Source organism: Esox lucius, chromosome 20 (assembly GCF_011004845.1).
Source record: "Esox lucius isolate fEsoLuc1 chromosome 20, fEsoLuc1.pri, whole genome shotgun sequence".
NCBI lineage: Eukaryota > Metazoa > Chordata > Actinopteri > Esociformes > Esocidae > Esox > Esox lucius.
In genome coordinates, this window is record NC_047588.1 from 27,160,390 (window position 1) to 27,178,651 (window position 18,262).

Sequence of the window (18,262 nt, forward strand, 5' to 3'; positions counted from 1 at the left end):
GTAGACATGCACAAGGCTGGGATTGGCTACAGGACAATAGGCAAGCAGCTTGGTGAGAAGGCAACAACTGTTGGCGCAATTATTAGAAAATGGAAGAAGTTCAAGATGACGGTCAATCTCCCACGGTCTGGGGCTCCATGCAAGATCTCACCTCGTGGGGCATCAATGATCATGAGGAAGGTGAAGGATCAGCCCAGAACTACACGGCAGGACCTGGTCAATGACCTGAAGAGAGCTGGGACCACAGTCTCAAAGAAAACCATTAGTAACACACTACGCCGTCATGAATTAAAATCCTGCATCGCATGCAAGGTTCCCCTGCTTTTTGGTCTAAACTCCACTCACCGTGTTTGGAGGAAGAAGAAGGATGAGTACAACTCCAAGAACACCATCCCAACCGTGAAACATGGAGGTGGAAACATAATTCTTTGGGGATGCTTTTTCTGCAAAGGGGACAGGACGACTGCACCGTATTGAGGGGAGGATGGATGGGACCATGTATCGCAAGATCTTGGCCAACAACCTCCTTCCCTCAGTAAGAGCATTGAAGATGGGTCGTGGCTGGGTCTTCCAGCATGACAACGACCTGAAACACACAGCCAGGGCAACTAAGGAGTGGCTCTGTAAGAAGCATCTCAAGGTCCTGGGGTGGCCTAGCCAGTCTCCAGACCTGAACCCAATAGAAAATCTTTGGAGGGAGCTGAAAGTCCGTATTGCCCAGCGACAGCCCTGAAACCTGAAGGATCTGGAGAAGGTCTGTATGGAGGAGTGGGCCAAAATCCCTGCTGCAGTGTGTGCAAACCTGGTCAAGATCTACAGGAAACATATGATCTCTGTAATTGCAAACAAAGGTTTCTGTACCAAATATTAAGTTCTGTTTTTCTGATGTATCAAAATACTTATATCATGCAATAAAATGCAAATTAATTACTTAAAAATCATACAATGTGATTTTCTGGATGTCTGTTTTAGATTCCGTCACTCACAGTTGAAGAGTACCTATGAGAAAAATGAAAGACTTCTACATGCTTTGTAAGTGGGAAATCCTGCAAAAACCTGCAAAATCGGCAGCGTATCAAATACTTGTTCTCCCCACTGTATTATAACTACAGTGTTTCCAGAGAGTCAGAATACATATAAATGTTTTGGTGTTTGTGTTTATGCTTTCAGGTCAGATCCTATCTGATGCCACCATGACATCTAGGAGATAATTCTGCCCCTGTCCTCTTACTCTCACGCTAGGGTCATCAGATCTGCAACTATGATTACGGTGAAACATGCTGATATTTCTGTTCCTATCAGACATGGTGGAGTTTTATGTTACATGGAAAGGTGATAGAATAGTGCAGTGGGCCACTACACTTAGTGTTAAGGTTCATGAGGGGGTGAAGGTCAAAGATTCAGATGTAATGCAATATGTAAACAATCTAGATTTAGGGTTAGGGTTATTTCTTGTCTGGACCCTAGCCTCATTGCTTTCCATGAACCCAACTTTAACCCTGTCTCAATCCTTAACCTGGACTTAAACTTAAACAAGTCTCAACTCCAACTTTAACTGTAAACCTACCAACATACCACTTGGCTTTGGTCAGATTCAAGGCATAAATATCTTTACATGCTCTACGTCTAATTTAGTGACTGTGTAACATTAAAATATTTAGTGTCAGACACAATAAAAATGACTGCAATAGTTTAAATAAAATCAAATTCTTTATTTTACAAATGTTCACAATAGTGGAATAGTGGTAAACACTAGTGGTGGGCACCAATATCAATGAATCAATATGATATGCCTGAACATGCCACTTCTTCTGATACCTGATCCCCCGATTTAACAAGTGTTTGTAGTACAGAAAATAATGCATCGGCATGCTTCCCCGGCACTTTGCGTAACAACTAGCAAAGCAAACCAGGTTGGTTCGCCAATCAGACCAGCTCGAAAATCATTTTATAAAAAAAAAAAGGTTGTAAAAACTTGCAAAATAATACTTTTATAGCCATTCCGTATGTATTTGTTTCTTAACATGTCAACCACCTTCATCACATAGCAAACAACAATAACAAGAAAACCTTCTCACTAGCTGCCAGCTCAAACTTTAACTAAGCTGTGAGTGGTTGTGCCATTCTGGTATTTTTATTACATTGATTCTTATGGTGATGCTTTGTACACTTTATCTGGTTCATTTTTAACAGAAAAGCAAGTCAGGTATCTAGCCAACTAGTGTTGTGACTTACACTGTGTGTGGTTAAAGCTTAGTTGATGCTTGTTGCACAACTAATCTTCAACAAACATGCTTCATCTAATTTGTTTAAACTAACATTAACAAGCTTCTTTAGCAACAGAAATCCTCTCCTTCACTTCTGGACAGTGTTGTGTTCAAGACCACCAACAGTGAGACCAACAAAGTTCAAATCATAACCGCCGGGGGCACAAGAGCGATACAATTTTTTCCTTTTGACCATTCAGGTCTGATATGATTGGTAAAACAAGGCGACGAAAATGTAAAAATTTGTTTGCCTAATTAAACAATGTTTACCCACCACAGTGCCCCTGTTGTACTGTACAACCCGTTTCCTAAAAAGTTGGGACGCAGGGAAAATGTAACTAAAAACAGAATGCTATGATGTGCAAATCATTTAAAACACATTAAACAGAATATAGTACAAAGACAACATATGAAATTAAGAAACTGGGGACATAAAATTTTTTCTAGAAAAATAAATGCTCACTTTGAATTTGATGTCTGCAACATGTTTAAAAAAAATAGAGACACAGGCAGAAAAAGACTTGAAAGGTGGTGTAATGCTAAAAACTAAACCTGGTGGAATATCACACACTAATCAGGTGAATTGGCAACAGGTCAGTAACATGATTGGTTATTAAAAGATAATTCTAGAGAGGATGGGACTGTCAAGTGAGGATGGGGAGGGGTTCACCAATCTGTGAAATTGACATAATCTACGATACATAACATCATTAAAAGATTCAGAGAATCTGGAGAAATCTCTGTACGCAAGGGACAAGGCTAAAAACCAATATTGGATGTCTGTGATCTTCGGGCCCTCTGGCAGCACTGCATTAAAAACATTCACGATTATGTATTGGAAACCACTGCATGAGCTCAGAAACACTTCTGAAAACCATTGTCTGTGAACACAGTACATCGCTGCATCCACAAATGCAAGTTAAAACTCTACCATGCAAAGAAAATATATATAAACAAGATCCAGAAACGCTCATTTAAGATCGACTGCGGAAAAGTGGAAAACTGTCCTGTGGTTTGACAAATCAAAATTTGAAATTATTTTTGGGGATCATGGACGCCGCATCCTCCAGACTAAAGAGGAGAGGGACCATCCAGCTTATTATCAGTGCACAGGTCAAAAGCCAGCATCCGTGATGGTATGGGGGTGCATTAGTTCACATGGCATGGGTGACTTGCATATCTGTCAAGACACCATAAATGCTGAACAACATTTACAGGTTTTGGAGCAACATGTGCTGTCATCCAGACAATATCTTTTTCAGGGAAGGCCTTGCTTATTTCAGCAAGACGATGCCAAAACCACATTCTGCATATATTATAACAGCATGGCTCTGTAGTAAAACCGGGTGCAAAACTGACCTGCCTGTAGTCCAGACCTGTCTCCCACTGAAAACATTTGACGCATTATGAAACGAAGAATACGACAAAGGAGAAAGCGAACTGTTGAGAAGCTGAAATCCAATATCAAGAAAGAATGGTAATACATTTTAATTTCAAAACTACAGCAATTGGTCTCCTCTGATCTCAGACACTTGCTCCAGTCCCAACATTTTTGAAAGATGTTGCTGGCATCAAATTCAAAATGGGCATGTATTTTTCCCCTAAAAGAAATCTCAGTTTGTTGTCTTTGTACGATGTATAAGGAACAATTATTTGCACATCATTGCATTCTGTTCATATTTGCATTGTCCACAGTGTCCCAACTTTTTTGGAAACGGGGTTGTACATGATAGCCGAAATGATGAAGAATGAAGTGTGTGCACTGATCAGACAGCGCTCATGGCTGCAGGGTGGCTTCGGAAAAAATATAGCACCTGTTGATCTTGATAATTTTGGGTGAATTATTACACAGCTGGTCTCAGCTGGTCTTTGGAAGAAATTACGAGTCCTCACTGTTCAAGACTGAGTACAAATGTACCCAAGTCTGAGAGCGGTCTCAGAAACAACAAACACTGCTACTGGAGGGTCAAGGGTTACATCTGCAGTAATGAAACAGATATGGAAGGGGAAACAATAACGTTAAATACATTTAAATACAGATTTGTTGAAGAGGTAGAGCTAGTTATTTTTCTTCAGTTTAGGTCTAGCTCGACAGCCACTGTCTGCTTTTTTCAGAGCAGATAGAGAGAATAACTACTGTGGCCAGAACATAAGGGTGGATATTTTTTTGGTTTTCATGTTTTGCAAATTGATATGATATCAATTTAATGTTTAAAAATGCAACTAATATCGTTATGGACTTTCCATATTAGTGCCCATCCCTAGTTAACACCCAAATGAACAAACCTACTCAAGTGCATACATTCAAACATTATTACACAGCATACACCCACCCTCTACTCACACACAACGGCATGCACATAACTCATAGTCAAGCACACATACACACTCACGCATGTACCTATAAGCCATCTCACTCACACACACGCGCACACGCGCACACAGCCTCACGTAACATACACTCATGAACATCGACACAGAATACTCACAAAGCATAACATTCCCTTCCTTACTTCCATTAGCAATCACATCACACATACAAAGTCCATCTAAACCATTTCACATTTGCAATGCTCAAATGACTCAGTGACTGTACTATACCTATCAAAACAAAGAAACGTGAACAGTGAGAAAAACACCAACAGGGGGGTGAAGCTCAACAGTGTATGACTCCATTCGGTCAGGACGAAAGCTACACCCCCATTTTCAAGTCTAATCCTCATACAAGTGACCAGGCAAGTGACCAATGAGAGAAACCATTGGCTAATGTTTTGTCAACAGAGTACAACATTTTCTGTACATAGTAGCTGAAGTATATCGTAACAAATAATCAAAACAATGTTCATTATATTGACATTAGTCCGCAGAAACAGTCTTTGATTGTCATTTGCTTATGGTGGGAGATCTCTATGATCTGGTAAAAAATAAATGTTCACGGTTTTCATCGATCCAATGAATGTGGTGAGACATGTCTTGTGAAAAGGGGAGGGATATTTGTGAGACAACATGAGAGAAGTGTAAGAAAGAAAAGAGCAGGAGAGAGGTAGAGAATGGTAAAGAGTTAGACACAAGATAAGCAACCGCAAACTAGTGAAATACAACACATTACTGAACACTTCTCCCGCTCACATGTTACTGTTCCTCTTCAGCCATTCTTCTCCCAGATCTCACTTTAACTTGGACTACTGCGTATCTCCCGTAGTGCACCTCTCTATTTGTTCCTGTTTAGGGATCGGTGGGTTCTAGACCTCCACCTGGCCTTGGGTCAGGTGGGTTCTGAGCTGCAGGGCTGCATTGGTGATCTTCCTCTGGTGACCCAACAGGTTCACCCCAAGGTTCTGCACATCCCTGGAGGACAGAGATGGAGGGATGGAAGCTGTTCATTATCTACTGCTTCTAACACCACAATCTGTATACATTTCCAAACAACATCACTATCGGAAATGGACCAATCACACTCACTCCATGGTTAGCCTGCTGACTCTGTCCAGTGTGTCCAGGTGTGCCCTCTCAAACTGGTCCTTATACCTGTCCATCCTCAGCGCTGTCAGCCACTCACCGACCGTGGCTACGGATGACAGGTCTGTGGGAGTGGGGCTCAGCAGAGGCTGGCTGGAGCTTGGGTCCAAGAAGGTAAAGATTCAAATAAAAATGGCCATTAGCAGTGACTCAGTATAACTCGACTCAATGCGTAACTTCAAAGATTACTTGTACTGTGCGACATATCAGAAAAGGCTGATGGGAGGTGTTGTTTTTTTTTTTTTTTACCGGGGATGCTCTGCCTTAAGGGAGGCAGGGTGTCGTATGAGCCTGTCCAGGGAAGACAGGAGGGAGTCAAAGCCCAGGCGGTCAGCCCTCTCAGCCTGCCAACACTGCAGCATGAGGGAGTGCAGCGCCGGGGGACAGTTATGGGGGGCTGGGAGACGGTATTGGTCTGCCACAGCCTTCATGACCTGTGTCATTCACACAGAGACGGGAGAAAGCATAGGTAGAGACAAAAAAAGAGGAAGAGAAATACAGAAAGAGAGAGGTGGAAGGAGAGAAAGCAAGATGAGAGAGAAAAATAAAAAGAGCCAGCATGCAAGAGATAGAGAAAAGAGGAGAAGAGAGAGAAAAGAGGAGAAGAGAGAGAAAAGAGAAGATAGAGAAAAGAGGAGAAGAGAGAGAAAAGAGGACAAGAGAGAGAAAAGAGGAGTGTTAACAAAGTGACCTATATAGAGGTCTCAGAAATACAGAGGGACTTAGAGATGATTATCCATTCTGTTCAGTGTGTTTAGGGAATGTTTGGCCTTATCAATAAAATATGCTTGCACCACTTTTGCATCACCCTCCCAAAGACTCACTTCCTGGTTGCTCATGTCCCAGTATGGCCGCTCGCCATATGACATCACTTCCCACATAAGCACTCCGAAGCTCCAGACATCACTGGCTGAGCTAAACTTGCGATGCTGGAAGGCCTCTGGGGCTGTCCACCTGACAGGAATCTTACTTCCCTGAGAGAAGAGAACAATAATGTGGGATGAGAGGCTGAGAGGATGAAGAGAACGCAGGATGACCGCCTGGGAGAGGATAAGGACTAACAGGCACTATGAATGCTGCGATAATCACTTAAAATAAGTTGTATCTTTGGAGTGAAAAAACAAGACTGAACACTGTGGCCCTTCACGTACCAGTGAGGCGGTGTAGGTAGGCATGTTGTGGTCCAAACCCCTCATGAGGCGCGAAAGGCCGAAGTCAGACACCTTGCACACCAAGTTAGAGTTGACCAGCACGTTCCTGGCTGCCAGGTCCCGGTGGACAAAGTTCCTCTCAGAGAGGTACCTCATCCCGGCCCCCACACCCCTCACCATGCCTACCAGCTGGAGGACACTGAACTGGTCCTCATTCTCCTGGAGGAGGAGGTGAGAGATGAGTGGGACCGAGTTGAGAAGCAAAGTCATTACTTTAAAGCAGTGTTTCCCAATCCTGGTCCTCGGGACCCAAAGGGGTGCACGTTTTTGTTTTTGCCCTAGCACTCACACACTTGACTGACATAATCAACCTGTCATCATGTCTTTAATTTGGATCAGGTGTGTGAGTGCTAGGGCAAAAACGAAAACATGCACCCCTTTGGGTCCCGAGGAACAGGATTGAGAAACACTACTTTAAAGTCATCATTAAGAAAGAAACAGAAGTTTTCTCAGTCTCAGTCTGACGTATTGTGTGGATAAGTCTTGTTCTGGGTTTATCACGGTGTGTATGGTAGTTGTAGTTCTCAGCCTGAGGAGTTATTTATTGTGTAGATAAGTCTTGTTCTGGGTTTATCACAGTGTGTATGGTAGTTGTAGTTCTCACCCTGAGAAAGGCATCCAGCGGTCCATTCTCCATGAATTCAGTGATGATCCTCTCTGGGGGACTCCGAGTGACCACCCCTTCCAACTTCAGCACGTTGGGGTGGTCAAACTGTCCGAGCACTCCAGCTTCGCTCATAAACACTGCCTTCTCTCTGTCAGTCACACCCCAACGCAGTGTCTTCACCGCCACCAAAACCTCCCTTCGCCCCAGGGGCCGGTAGCGCCCCCGAGAAACCTCCCCAAACTGGGCTGGATGAACAGAGGGAATGAAAGGAGAGAGAGATTGTGAGTTTGGCTCTACTTATGAGCAATGAAAACATCTGACAACATTTTGATCAGACCAGGACACGAACCTGCACCTATCACCTCTTCTATCTTAAGATGAGCGGGGTCAATCTCGCGGGCAAACTCCTTGACTGCCTCACTAGGGTCCTCGTAGGTGGATGGGTCTACGTAGTACTTGACCCCCCCTAATAAAGATGAAACACAGGGCATGGATTATTGCAGTTCAACACTACAATAATCAACACTACAAGAATGCAGCACTACAATGATTTGTACCTAGACTTTTTTAAAGATATTATATTATATTATCATTGAAGCCATTTCATGCTTTATTGGATAGAAAAGGTAGGAAAGAAAGATGGGACATTTTCTGCTGGATGAACATCAGGTCAGATCCAAACCTGCTTGGACTGCTGGATCACCTTAGGCCATGCTGCATGGCAGGACACCTGGTACAGAGGGACAATAGAAACATGCTGCATGGCAGAACACCTGGTACAGAGGGACAATAGAAACATGCTGCATGGCAGGACACCTGGTACAGAGGGACAATAGAAACATGCTGCATGGCAGGGCACCTGGTACAGAGGGACAATAGAAACATGCTGCATGGCAGGACACCTGGTACAGAGGGACAATAGAAACATGCTGCATGGCAGGACACCTGGTAAAGAGGGACAATAGAAACATGCTGCATGGCAGGACACCTGGAAAAGAGGGACAATAGAAATATGCTTCATGGCAGTACACTTGTACAGACGGACAATAGAAACATGTTTCATGGCAGGAAACTGGGTACAGAGGGACAATAGAAACGTGTCATGGCAGGACAAGGTACAGAGGGACAATATAAGCATGTTTCATGGCAGGACATGGTACAGAGGTACAATAGAAACATGTGTCATGGCAGGACACTGGGTACAGAGGGACAATAGAAACATGTGTCATGGCAGGACACCTGGTACAGAGGGACAATATAAGCATGTTTCATGGCAGGACAAGGTACAGTGGGACAATAGAAACATGTGTCATGGCAGGACAAGGTACAGAGGGACAATAGAAACATGTGTCAAGGCAGGACACTGGGTACAGAGGAACAATAGAAACGTGTCATGGCAGGAAATGGTACAGCGGGACAATAGAAAAATGTTTCACATTTGGACACCTGGTACAGCGGGACAATATAAGCATGTTTAATGGCAGGACACCTGGTATAATAGAAACATGCAGTTTGGACAAGCAGAACCTTTCTTCCTCTCCACATCACTCTCTCCATGTCTTTTTCCTTCTATACTGATTTCTCACCCTGATTTTTCATCCTGACTCCTCTCTGTTCTTTCTCTTTCTTCCCTTCCCCTGTTCTTGTGATGTAGGGGGCTGTTATTAAGGGACATCAGGCATTGTCACCATAAGGGCATATGCAGCCTCCTTTTCATGACAACGGCTCCGTAGAGGCAGTAGGTGTGTGTCTCTGTACAGATGACAGTGATTTATATTCAGATTATAAACAAACACTCCGACTCACCTTTGTGGCTGATGTACCTCTGGAGTCTGTCACTGTAGGGGCTCTCTCTCCTCTTACTGAGAAAGGTCAGAACAAACCAGTCTTTCAGAACACTGTACTTGGATGTGTATGTGTGTGTGTGTGTGTGTGTGTATTTGCATATGGAGACAGTAGTCAAGGACTCAGTCACCTGCGGAACACGAAAACGACCACTATCGCCACGACCACTAGGAGGAAGGCTGCCCCACCCATTACAGAACCGACCAATAAAGGGAGGCGATTCTGGATCTGCTTGGAACGCTCCTCTGAGAAAGAACATTTGAGAAACACATAAGCAAGATTTGGATGGTGGGTTTGACTGACAGTGCATCCAGATGTCAGGTTGTGTTACCCAGGGCCAAAGTGGTGAAGTAGATGGTGTGACTGTAGGGCCCGTAGCCCCTCTCGTTGCGGGCCCTGATCTGGAAGGCATAGATGGAGCCAGGAGCCAGAGAGCTGACCGTCACTGTGTTGGTCTCACTAAACACACTCACAGCACTGTCCTCATCTGATCCCTGGGAGGAATGGACAGAGAGAGAGAGACTGACTGTCTGTGTGTGTCTGTTTTTATACATGTTTTGGAGCAAGCATGTGTGTCAGCGACTGCAACATTGAAGGAGAATGTGTGTGTGTGTTTGTGTGTTACACGGGGGCATATACCTTGTCATAGTATCTGAGCTGGTACTCCAGGATGTCTCCATTGGGTCTGTCAGGCTGTGGCCAGGATAGAGTGATGGAGTCTGGGGCTCGACTCAGCTGGTGCAGGCTAGGGACCGGAGAGGGTACTGGGGGACAGAGAGACACATGATGGAGCATTGCCAGATTGTTTATTTCTGTATTGACCAATTGGGGGCAGCATTACACAGACTACTAGATGAGCTAAGAAAAGGTGGGCAAGTTACCGTTTGTGTTGGAGATGTTAAATGTTATTTGCTGAAATCTAATTAGTTATAATACACAATTTAATTTCAAAAGGAGGAAAAGAGGGAAGTAAGAAGTCTCCATTAATATATTTTGATTGTATTTTATTGTACTGTATCTGCCCTCTACACACCTCAGTCTCTTTCTCAGTCTCTTTCTCAGTCTCTTTCTCAGTCTCTTTCTCAGTCTCTTTCTCAGTCTCTTTCTCAGTCTCTTTCTCTGTCGTTCTGTGTCTCATTCTCTTTTTTTCTGTTACTTTCTCTGTCTGGCTGTCTCTTTCTCTGTCTGGCTGTCTCTTTCTCTGTCTGGCTGTCTCTTTCTCTGTCTGACTGTCTCTTTCTCTGTCTGACTGTCTCTGCCTCTGTCTGACTGTCTCTGCCTCTGTCTGACTGTCTCTGTCTGACTGTCTCTGCCTCTGTCTGACTGTCTCTGCCTCTGTCTGACTGTCTCTGCCTCTGTCTGGCTGTCTCTTTCTCTGTCTGACTGTCTCTTTCTCTGTCTGACTGTCTCTGTCTGACTGTCTCTGCCTCTGTCTGACTGTCTCTGCCTCTGTCTGACTGTCTCGGCCTCTGTCTGTTGGCCTCTGTGTCTTTCTCTGTCTGTCTGTCTGTCTTTCTTTGTTTCTGTCTCTGTGTCTGTCTGTCTGCCAGACTCTGTTCAAATTCAAAGGATTTATCTTCATAAGAAATGTAAATGTTTGTTTGCATGTCCATTTTCTTTATATTTATTTAACTTAACAATGTTATGGGTATATTGTTTTGGCACTGTTTGGAATGAGAGACTCTGAGAGAGAGAGGGTAACGCCTTTAGCTGTGTCTCTCACATTTGTGGCTATTGTTTGATGACTGGTATTTATTTTGGTGTGCCTTTCCTGGGGCATATTTAGTGGGCATCCATGGTGGAAATCTTTCAGGGTTCATTGTACTAGTGATTCAACCTTAAGATGACACTCCATTGGATGCCATTAAGAATCCATTTTACACTTCACAGACTGGTTTCGTGGACACTGTAATAGCCAGTTATGGCTTGTGCCATGCCGACTGTCAAATGTTCATGTTCAGTGTCTTTTGGTTCTGTTTCTATGTTCTTTGTTTCTATGCTCTTTGATTCTATGTTTTTTGATTAAAGAACATTTTGTTTATTTACATGTGATTCGGTCCTGCCTCACCGACTGTGACAGACGCAGATCAATTCTAGTTCTGGACTAAAAAATTAAGTTTAATAGTGATTCAATAATCAAAGCAAAAACATTTTTTAAAGCTTAAAACGTGCAGGTTTTTTGGCCTGTCAGAAACCCCCCCATCTTATGGCAGGCTGCCAATCCCAATTCCCTCATCTTATGTAGAGAAGCTGCCAATCATAACTCTCTCATCTCATGTAGTGAGCTGCCAATCACGACTCGCTCGATTTATCCCCCAAAAGAATGCATAGCCAAGCCTTTTCAAGAACAGTATTGGAAGGCTTAAATATGAATGTTTCAAATTCATGAAAATGTTTTAATGTTTTTTTTTACATAGTCTCATGATATGCATCTCTGCCTCAGATTCTGCTGTGGTGCAGTGATTGGTCAGCCTTTGCAGTGTGGTGCAGTGATTGGTCAGCCTTTGCAGTGTGGTGCAGTGATTGGTCAGCCTTTGCTCTAAAGGGAGAGCAGCTTTCCTGTCTCTACTTTTCAGTTGCATGGCTGTGTCTCACTGAGCTTGTACTTTCGATCAGTAACCGTAGTCAAATAATTTGCAATTGTGTACTTTTGATGGAGGCCCAGATAATAGTGTATTTAGCTTTGGGCTTTTTGTTTCCCAATAATGTAGTTTTGTTTTGATTGATTGGATTTTCTGTCCCTAAGGCTTCAGTGACTCAGAACTGGTTTGTGAACACATACTCTGGTCCATTTGAATGGGCTTGGGTTGGCATTGGTATGTATTGGGTATGTGAGTCCCTCCAACTTTGTCTCTCAAAGTCTCTCTCTCACTGTGTACTGAGTGTACTGTGAGCTAAAAGGATCTTGTGACCTTCAGTCAACCAACTTATTGCAGACAGCCGAAGCAGAAAAGAAAGAGTAATAAAGATGAGCGTATAGACACAGACCATGAGGTACACAGACACACACACACACACACACACACACATACACACACTATGAACTGAACATATATTTCTGTGCTGTAATGTAACTGTGATTTAGCCCGACTCAAGTTCTCACCTGACTGGCTGGTAGTGAAATTGATGCTTGTGAATCTAGGCGGGAAAGGACTTAGAGCTGAGACATCATTGACCGCTTGTACCTGTGAAGAAACAGCAGGGAAAAGTAATTAAATGTTACTTAATGTAACTCTAACATAGCACTTTTATACTTTAATAATTGTACCAGGTAAGTGATGGAATGTTTAGGTTACTATAGTGATCATGGGAGTTGTAGTCCTACCTGTATGAGGTAGGTAACTCTGGTGAGCATGGGAGTTGTAGTCCTACCTGTATGAGGTGGGTAACTCTGGTGTGCATGGGAGTTGTAGTCCTACCTGTATGAGGTAGGTAACTCTGGTGTGCATGGGAGTTGTAGTCCTACCTGTATGAGGTAGGTAACTCTGGAGTGCATGGGAGTTGTAGCCCTACCTGTATGAGGTAGGTGACTCTGGTGAGCAGGTTGTTGAGGGTGACCTTGGTCTGCTTCAGGCCCGTCTGGGAGGGTGTGAAAGTGACTGTCTCGCCACACCAGGAGCACCCCCCCGGGGTTGTAAACGTGGCTGAGGGACAGATTCTACACACCACCCCATACAGGACCTCGCTACGACCACCCATGTCCACTGGAGGGCGCCAGCGCAGTGACACCCCGCCGTCACCACTCTCATACTCCCAGGAGACAGAGGTCGGGGCAGAAGGAGGGCCTGGAGGAGAGAAGGGAGTGTGGGAGAGGAGGACAGAGATGGATGGAGCAAAGAGAGGCGGGGATGGAGGAAAGGAGGAAAGAAAATAGCAAAATAGAGCGGATCAGAGAAAAGCAAGTGTGTTGAGGTATTGAAAGAAACTTTTATGTTATGTGGAGTGATGTAGGAGAATGAACTTAACCCTGGATAAAAGCATCAGCTTGATGACCAAGATACAAAACACACACATCTCACCTGTGCAGGCTGAGGAGTTGACGTCGGCAGGCGCTCTGTAGAAGCCGCTACGACACTCACACATTCGAGATCCCTCCTGACTAGTTCTGCTGTTAGCCGGACATACTGAACATGGAATGGACCCCAACACTGACTTAAAGTACCCCACCGGACATGCTGCAGAGAGAGAGGCAGGGAGACTGAAATACATTTGGTTCAGGAGTAAGACATTAGCTCAATTAAAACAACAATCACCTCCAGCTGACACACACGATCGTACCTCACGGCACTTGAGACTAGGTGATGTCAGAGAGGGATGTGGACCAGGGAGAAACATGGGGGTTAGACCTTAAGTTAGACGTTAACACACAATATGGCATAAGAATGGCAAGGGCAATACATGTTAACTATTTATGCTGTACGGGGCAGCTGTATAATTATCTAGTCCAAATATAACATTAGCAATTACAGGCCCTCTAAATGAGCATTGGCTAAATAAATAACTTTCAAAAGAGCAACCTATGAACTAAAGTGGTCATATCAAGAAATGTTCCATAAACAAAGTAGCAACATGTGACCTAATGAATGGATAATGGACTAGCATGCTGACTGAATAATTACTTCATTTTTTTTTTAATGCTATGGTTCACGAAGCAAAGCCTTGTGGGTAAGGGTTGTTCCTGGCTATTCGGCGAGCAAACGAGGCATAGCTGACATACACGTAAGTACTGTAACCATCAATGGGTTTATTACGTAGTAGTGAAGGGGAAGTGCTAATGCAATAGCATGGGGTTTCTGCTATTTCAACAGGTGTACAGACTACAAACCTGTGTGTAAGTGTGAGAGTCTACCAAGGATCATTGATTCCTTCAATGCAACCCTTCCAGTCAGACAGTGAAGTATCTGCACATATAGAAAAACTGTTCCAAAGTGGTTCTTCAGCTGTTCATATAGAGCACTATTGTTCCCAGGAGAACCATTTCAGTACTAACTGGACCCATGTTGCATTCCATGCAGAATTATACGTGGAAAGGTTTAAATAACCCTTTTAGCTTCTAGATAGCACCTTTCTGAGGGCAGAGCCCATATTTGGTAGAATATACTTATTTTAGTGTTTGAGTTAGCAAATTACACAGTGAGTGCAGCCTGCCCAAGAACACCCTGAAATCTCCTGTCCCAGTGCAGGGTCTGTTGGGATAAAGACTAAAAGAGTCTGAGGAACTGAACATCTGCAGTAAGTGGGCCTGTAAATGTGAGGACTTGGAAAATGTATGCCTCTGTCTCATAGGTGTTTAGCTGACAGATGTGAAGAGAGAGAGAGAGAGAGAGAGAGAGAGGGAGAGAGAGAGAGAGAGGGAGTGTGTGTGTGCGTGTGTGTGTGTCGGGCCTTGGACATGCTCTAAGTGCTCTGCTGGGGTGAACACCTCTTGTGCCCTCTGACCATATTTAGATAACCTTGTCATCAGCATGTACTGTACCACCTTTATAGGTTGACAAGAGGTGTTTGTGTATGTGTGTGTGTGTGTGTGTGTGTGTCTGTAGAGACAAAAAAGGATGGAATAGAGGGATATGTTTAAACAGATAAAAGGCTTTATATGTTCGCACTTGTCTGGAAGAGCACAACCTCACTGTCTGACACAGGCGTAAAGTGGGAAGGGGATGTAAGAGAGAGAAGGAAAGAGAGACACAGAGGTATAGAAAAACAGGCAGAGGAAGAGGAACATTAGTACAAAAGGAAATAAGGTGGGGAAGTTAGTGGTAATAGTGGTGAAGAAGGTGGGGTAGTTACAACAGTAATAGTGATTAAGAGGGTAGGTAGTTACAATGGTAATGGTGGTGAAATGGGTGGGGTAGTTACAATGGTAATAGTGATAAAGAGGGTGGGGTAGTTACAATGGTAATAGTGATGACATGGGTGGGGTAGTTACAATGGTAATAGTGGTGAAATGGGTGGGGTAGTTACAATGGTAATAGTGGTGAAATGGGTGGGGTAGTTACAATGGTAATAGTGGTGAAATGGGTGGGGTAGTTACAATGGTAATAGTGCTGAAATTGGTGGGGTAGTTACAATGGGAATAGTGCTGAAATGGGTGGGGTAGTTACAATGGTAATAGTGATAAAGAGGGTGGGGTAGTTACAATGGTAATAGTGCTGAAATGGGTGGGGTAGTTACAATGGTAATAGTGATAAAGAGGGTGGGGTAGTTACAATGGTAATAGTGCTGAAATGGGTGGGGTAGTTACAATGGTAATAGTGCTGAAATGGGTGGGGTAGTTACAATGGTAATAGTGCTGAAATGGGTGGGGTAGTTACAATGGTAATAGTGATAAAGAGGGTGGGGTAGTTACAATGGTAATAGTGCTGAAATGGGTGGGGTAGTTACAATGGTAATAGTGATTAAGAGGGTGGGGTAATTACAATGGTAACTGTAAAGAAGAGGGTGGGGTAAGTACAAAGGTATTAGTGATGAAGAGGCAGGGGTAGGTACAAAGGTATTAATGATGAAGAGGCAGGGGTAGGTACAATAGTAAATGTGAAGAAGGGGGGGGGTAGGTACAATAGTAAATGTGAAGAAGGGGGGGGTAGGTACAATAGTAAATGTGAAGAAGGGGGGGGGTAGGTACAATAGTAAATGTGAAGAAGGGGGGGGTAGGCACAAAGGTATGAGTAATGAGGGTGGGGAGGTTAGAGGGGGATAGTTCCATCTATTTTTCATGGGCCTGGCACACATTACCAGACGTGTTCTATATGGTTCTGACATGGAACACGACTTTCCAACAAAACTTACAATCACCAACGATAACCTGCGTCTGCCATTGGCCCTCCCTCCTGCCGCACTCTGCCAATCACAGTCTCAAATACAGCTCTCTCCTCAGCCCATTTCTCTCTCTGCATCCCCCCTCTCCCTCCGTTCTCTATCCCTATGTTTCCACACAAAGGAGGGCTAAAACAGCTTATGGCCATAACGTCCTGTGAGCGCACGCCTCTACATGACCACTCAGTTATCGAGGGGCTTTGGTATTGGATGCAGGGAGGAAGGGGAGGGAAGGATGGAACAAAGGTTAATAACAAACACACTTTGACAAACAATCATATCGTATCTTAACATTGACCAGGAGAAAGAGACAATGACCTCCCAATAATCCTCAGCTTCCAATTGGCTCATTCACTTGTCACAGAAGGCTATAGGTACAGAATGTATGCGGTCAATGATGCACGCGAGTCCCTCGAAATAAGAGCATCGTCACAGTGACTAAAACGTCAACGTAAATGTATGTTAGTGGTGGAAGGATAGAAGAGAAACAAGAACGGAGGGAAAGAGAAAGGGCTTGGGAGATGTAGAAGGGGGATGGGACTGAAATAGTGGCAGACAGATTAAAGCGAGAGTAGACATTAGAGAAGAAGACACAGCGACTGAAAGAGAGCTAAAGATGAAAAAATTTCAATATAGAAAACAACTAGTTTTGAATAATACAAACAATTGAAGGGTGAGAAACATACATAAAAGATGGAGAGACGGCAATGAAGTGGATAATTTGCAGTTGACATGGTACTTGGTATTTAGATCACTGACCCAATTTCTCTCTCTCTTTCTCTCTGTGTCTCTCATGTGGTTATTGGCTCCCAGCGCCATAATCTGACACACACACAAACAGACACACACACACATTCATGGCAGTTACAGCCATACACAGGACACATGGTTCCATGAGCAATGACTTGTTTTCTTCTGTCTCTCTCCTCTGTCCCTCTTTCCGCTGAATGTCTTTGACATTCTATAGTTGGTGACGTTTGTCTTTGGGAAATGCAGATTGAATCAAAATGACATGTTCTAATCTGCTCCGTGTCTCTTTAAGCCGTTCCGTGGTAACGCATTCTTATGTAAAGGCTCTATTGGACTCTGTCTATATAGAAGGTCTTCCCAGGTCATTAAAGATATCCTGGTCATATCAGATAACCTCAGTCTTTGTGACACTATATCAACCTGGGGTTACATGGAACCATGGAGACAGATCTTTCCTAGACATATTCAGTATGTCATGCAAATCCAGGTTCCAAGACATGACACTCAATAGCTATTTGTATACGTGAGCAATGTCCTGTACAAACCCTATCTATGACAGAAAACCAAGTTACACTACCCTTTACAGAATCATGGCATGGACAAAATTGTGAATAAACACTGCATCTGAGAAAACACGGTAACAGTAATAGTACATTGTAACTACCATGTGAGAAAACACAGTAACAGTAATAGTGCATCGTAACTACCATGTGAGAAAACACAGTAACTGTAATAGCACATTGTAACTACCATCTGAGAAAACACAGTAACTGTAATAGCACATTGTAACTACCATGTGAGAAAACACAGTAACTGTAATATCACATTGTAACTACCATGTAAGAAAACACAGTAACTGTAATAGCACATTGTAACTACCATGTGAGAAAACACAGTAACTGTAATATCACATTGTAACTACCATGTGAGAAAACACAGTAACTGTAATAGTACATTGTAACTACCATGTGAGAAAACACAGTAACTGTAATAGTACATTGTAACTACCATGTGAGAAAACACAGTAACTGTAATAGTGCATCGTAACTACCATGTGAGAAAACACAGTAACTTTAATAGTACATTGTAACTACCATCTGAGAAAACCCAGTAACTGTAATAGCACATTGTAACTACCATGTGAGAAAACACAGTAACTGTAATAGCACATTGTAACTACCATGTGAGAAAACACAGTAACTGCAATAGTACATTGTAAATACCATGTGAGAAAACACAGTAAATGTAAT

The 18,262-nt window shown here is 43.4% G+C and overlaps 1 protein-coding gene across 1 annotated transcript in view; it reads right to left on the reverse strand.

Moving 5' to 3' along the window:
* Positions 1 to 3,903: 3,903 nt before the first annotated feature.
* ephb6 (eph receptor B6) overlaps positions 3,904 to 18,262 on the reverse strand; it is a 42,976-nt gene continuing 28,617 nt past the window's right edge. The window contains exons 6-19 of the mRNA XM_010884935.3: positions 13,469 to 13,624; positions 12,963 to 13,234; positions 12,553 to 12,634; positions 10,089 to 10,213; positions 9,781 to 9,943; positions 9,580 to 9,694; positions 9,411 to 9,466; positions 7,954 to 8,070; positions 7,602 to 7,849; positions 6,938 to 7,156; positions 6,611 to 6,760; positions 6,036 to 6,220; positions 5,730 to 5,885; positions 3,904 to 5,615 (exon numbers count right to left, since the gene is read on the reverse strand). Coding sequence (XP_010883237.1) covers positions 5,510 to 5,615; positions 5,730 to 5,885; positions 6,036 to 6,220; positions 6,611 to 6,760; positions 6,938 to 7,156; positions 7,602 to 7,849; positions 7,954 to 8,070; positions 9,411 to 9,466; positions 9,580 to 9,694; positions 9,781 to 9,943; positions 10,089 to 10,213; positions 12,553 to 12,634; positions 12,963 to 13,234; positions 13,469 to 13,624 — 2,150 coding nt within the window. The 3' untranslated portion in view covers positions 3,904 to 5,509. The remainder of the gene's footprint in view (positions 5,616 to 5,729; positions 5,886 to 6,035; positions 6,221 to 6,610; positions 6,761 to 6,937; positions 7,157 to 7,601; positions 7,850 to 7,953; positions 8,071 to 9,410; positions 9,467 to 9,579; positions 9,695 to 9,780; positions 9,944 to 10,088; positions 10,214 to 12,552; positions 12,635 to 12,962; positions 13,235 to 13,468; positions 13,625 to 18,262) is intronic.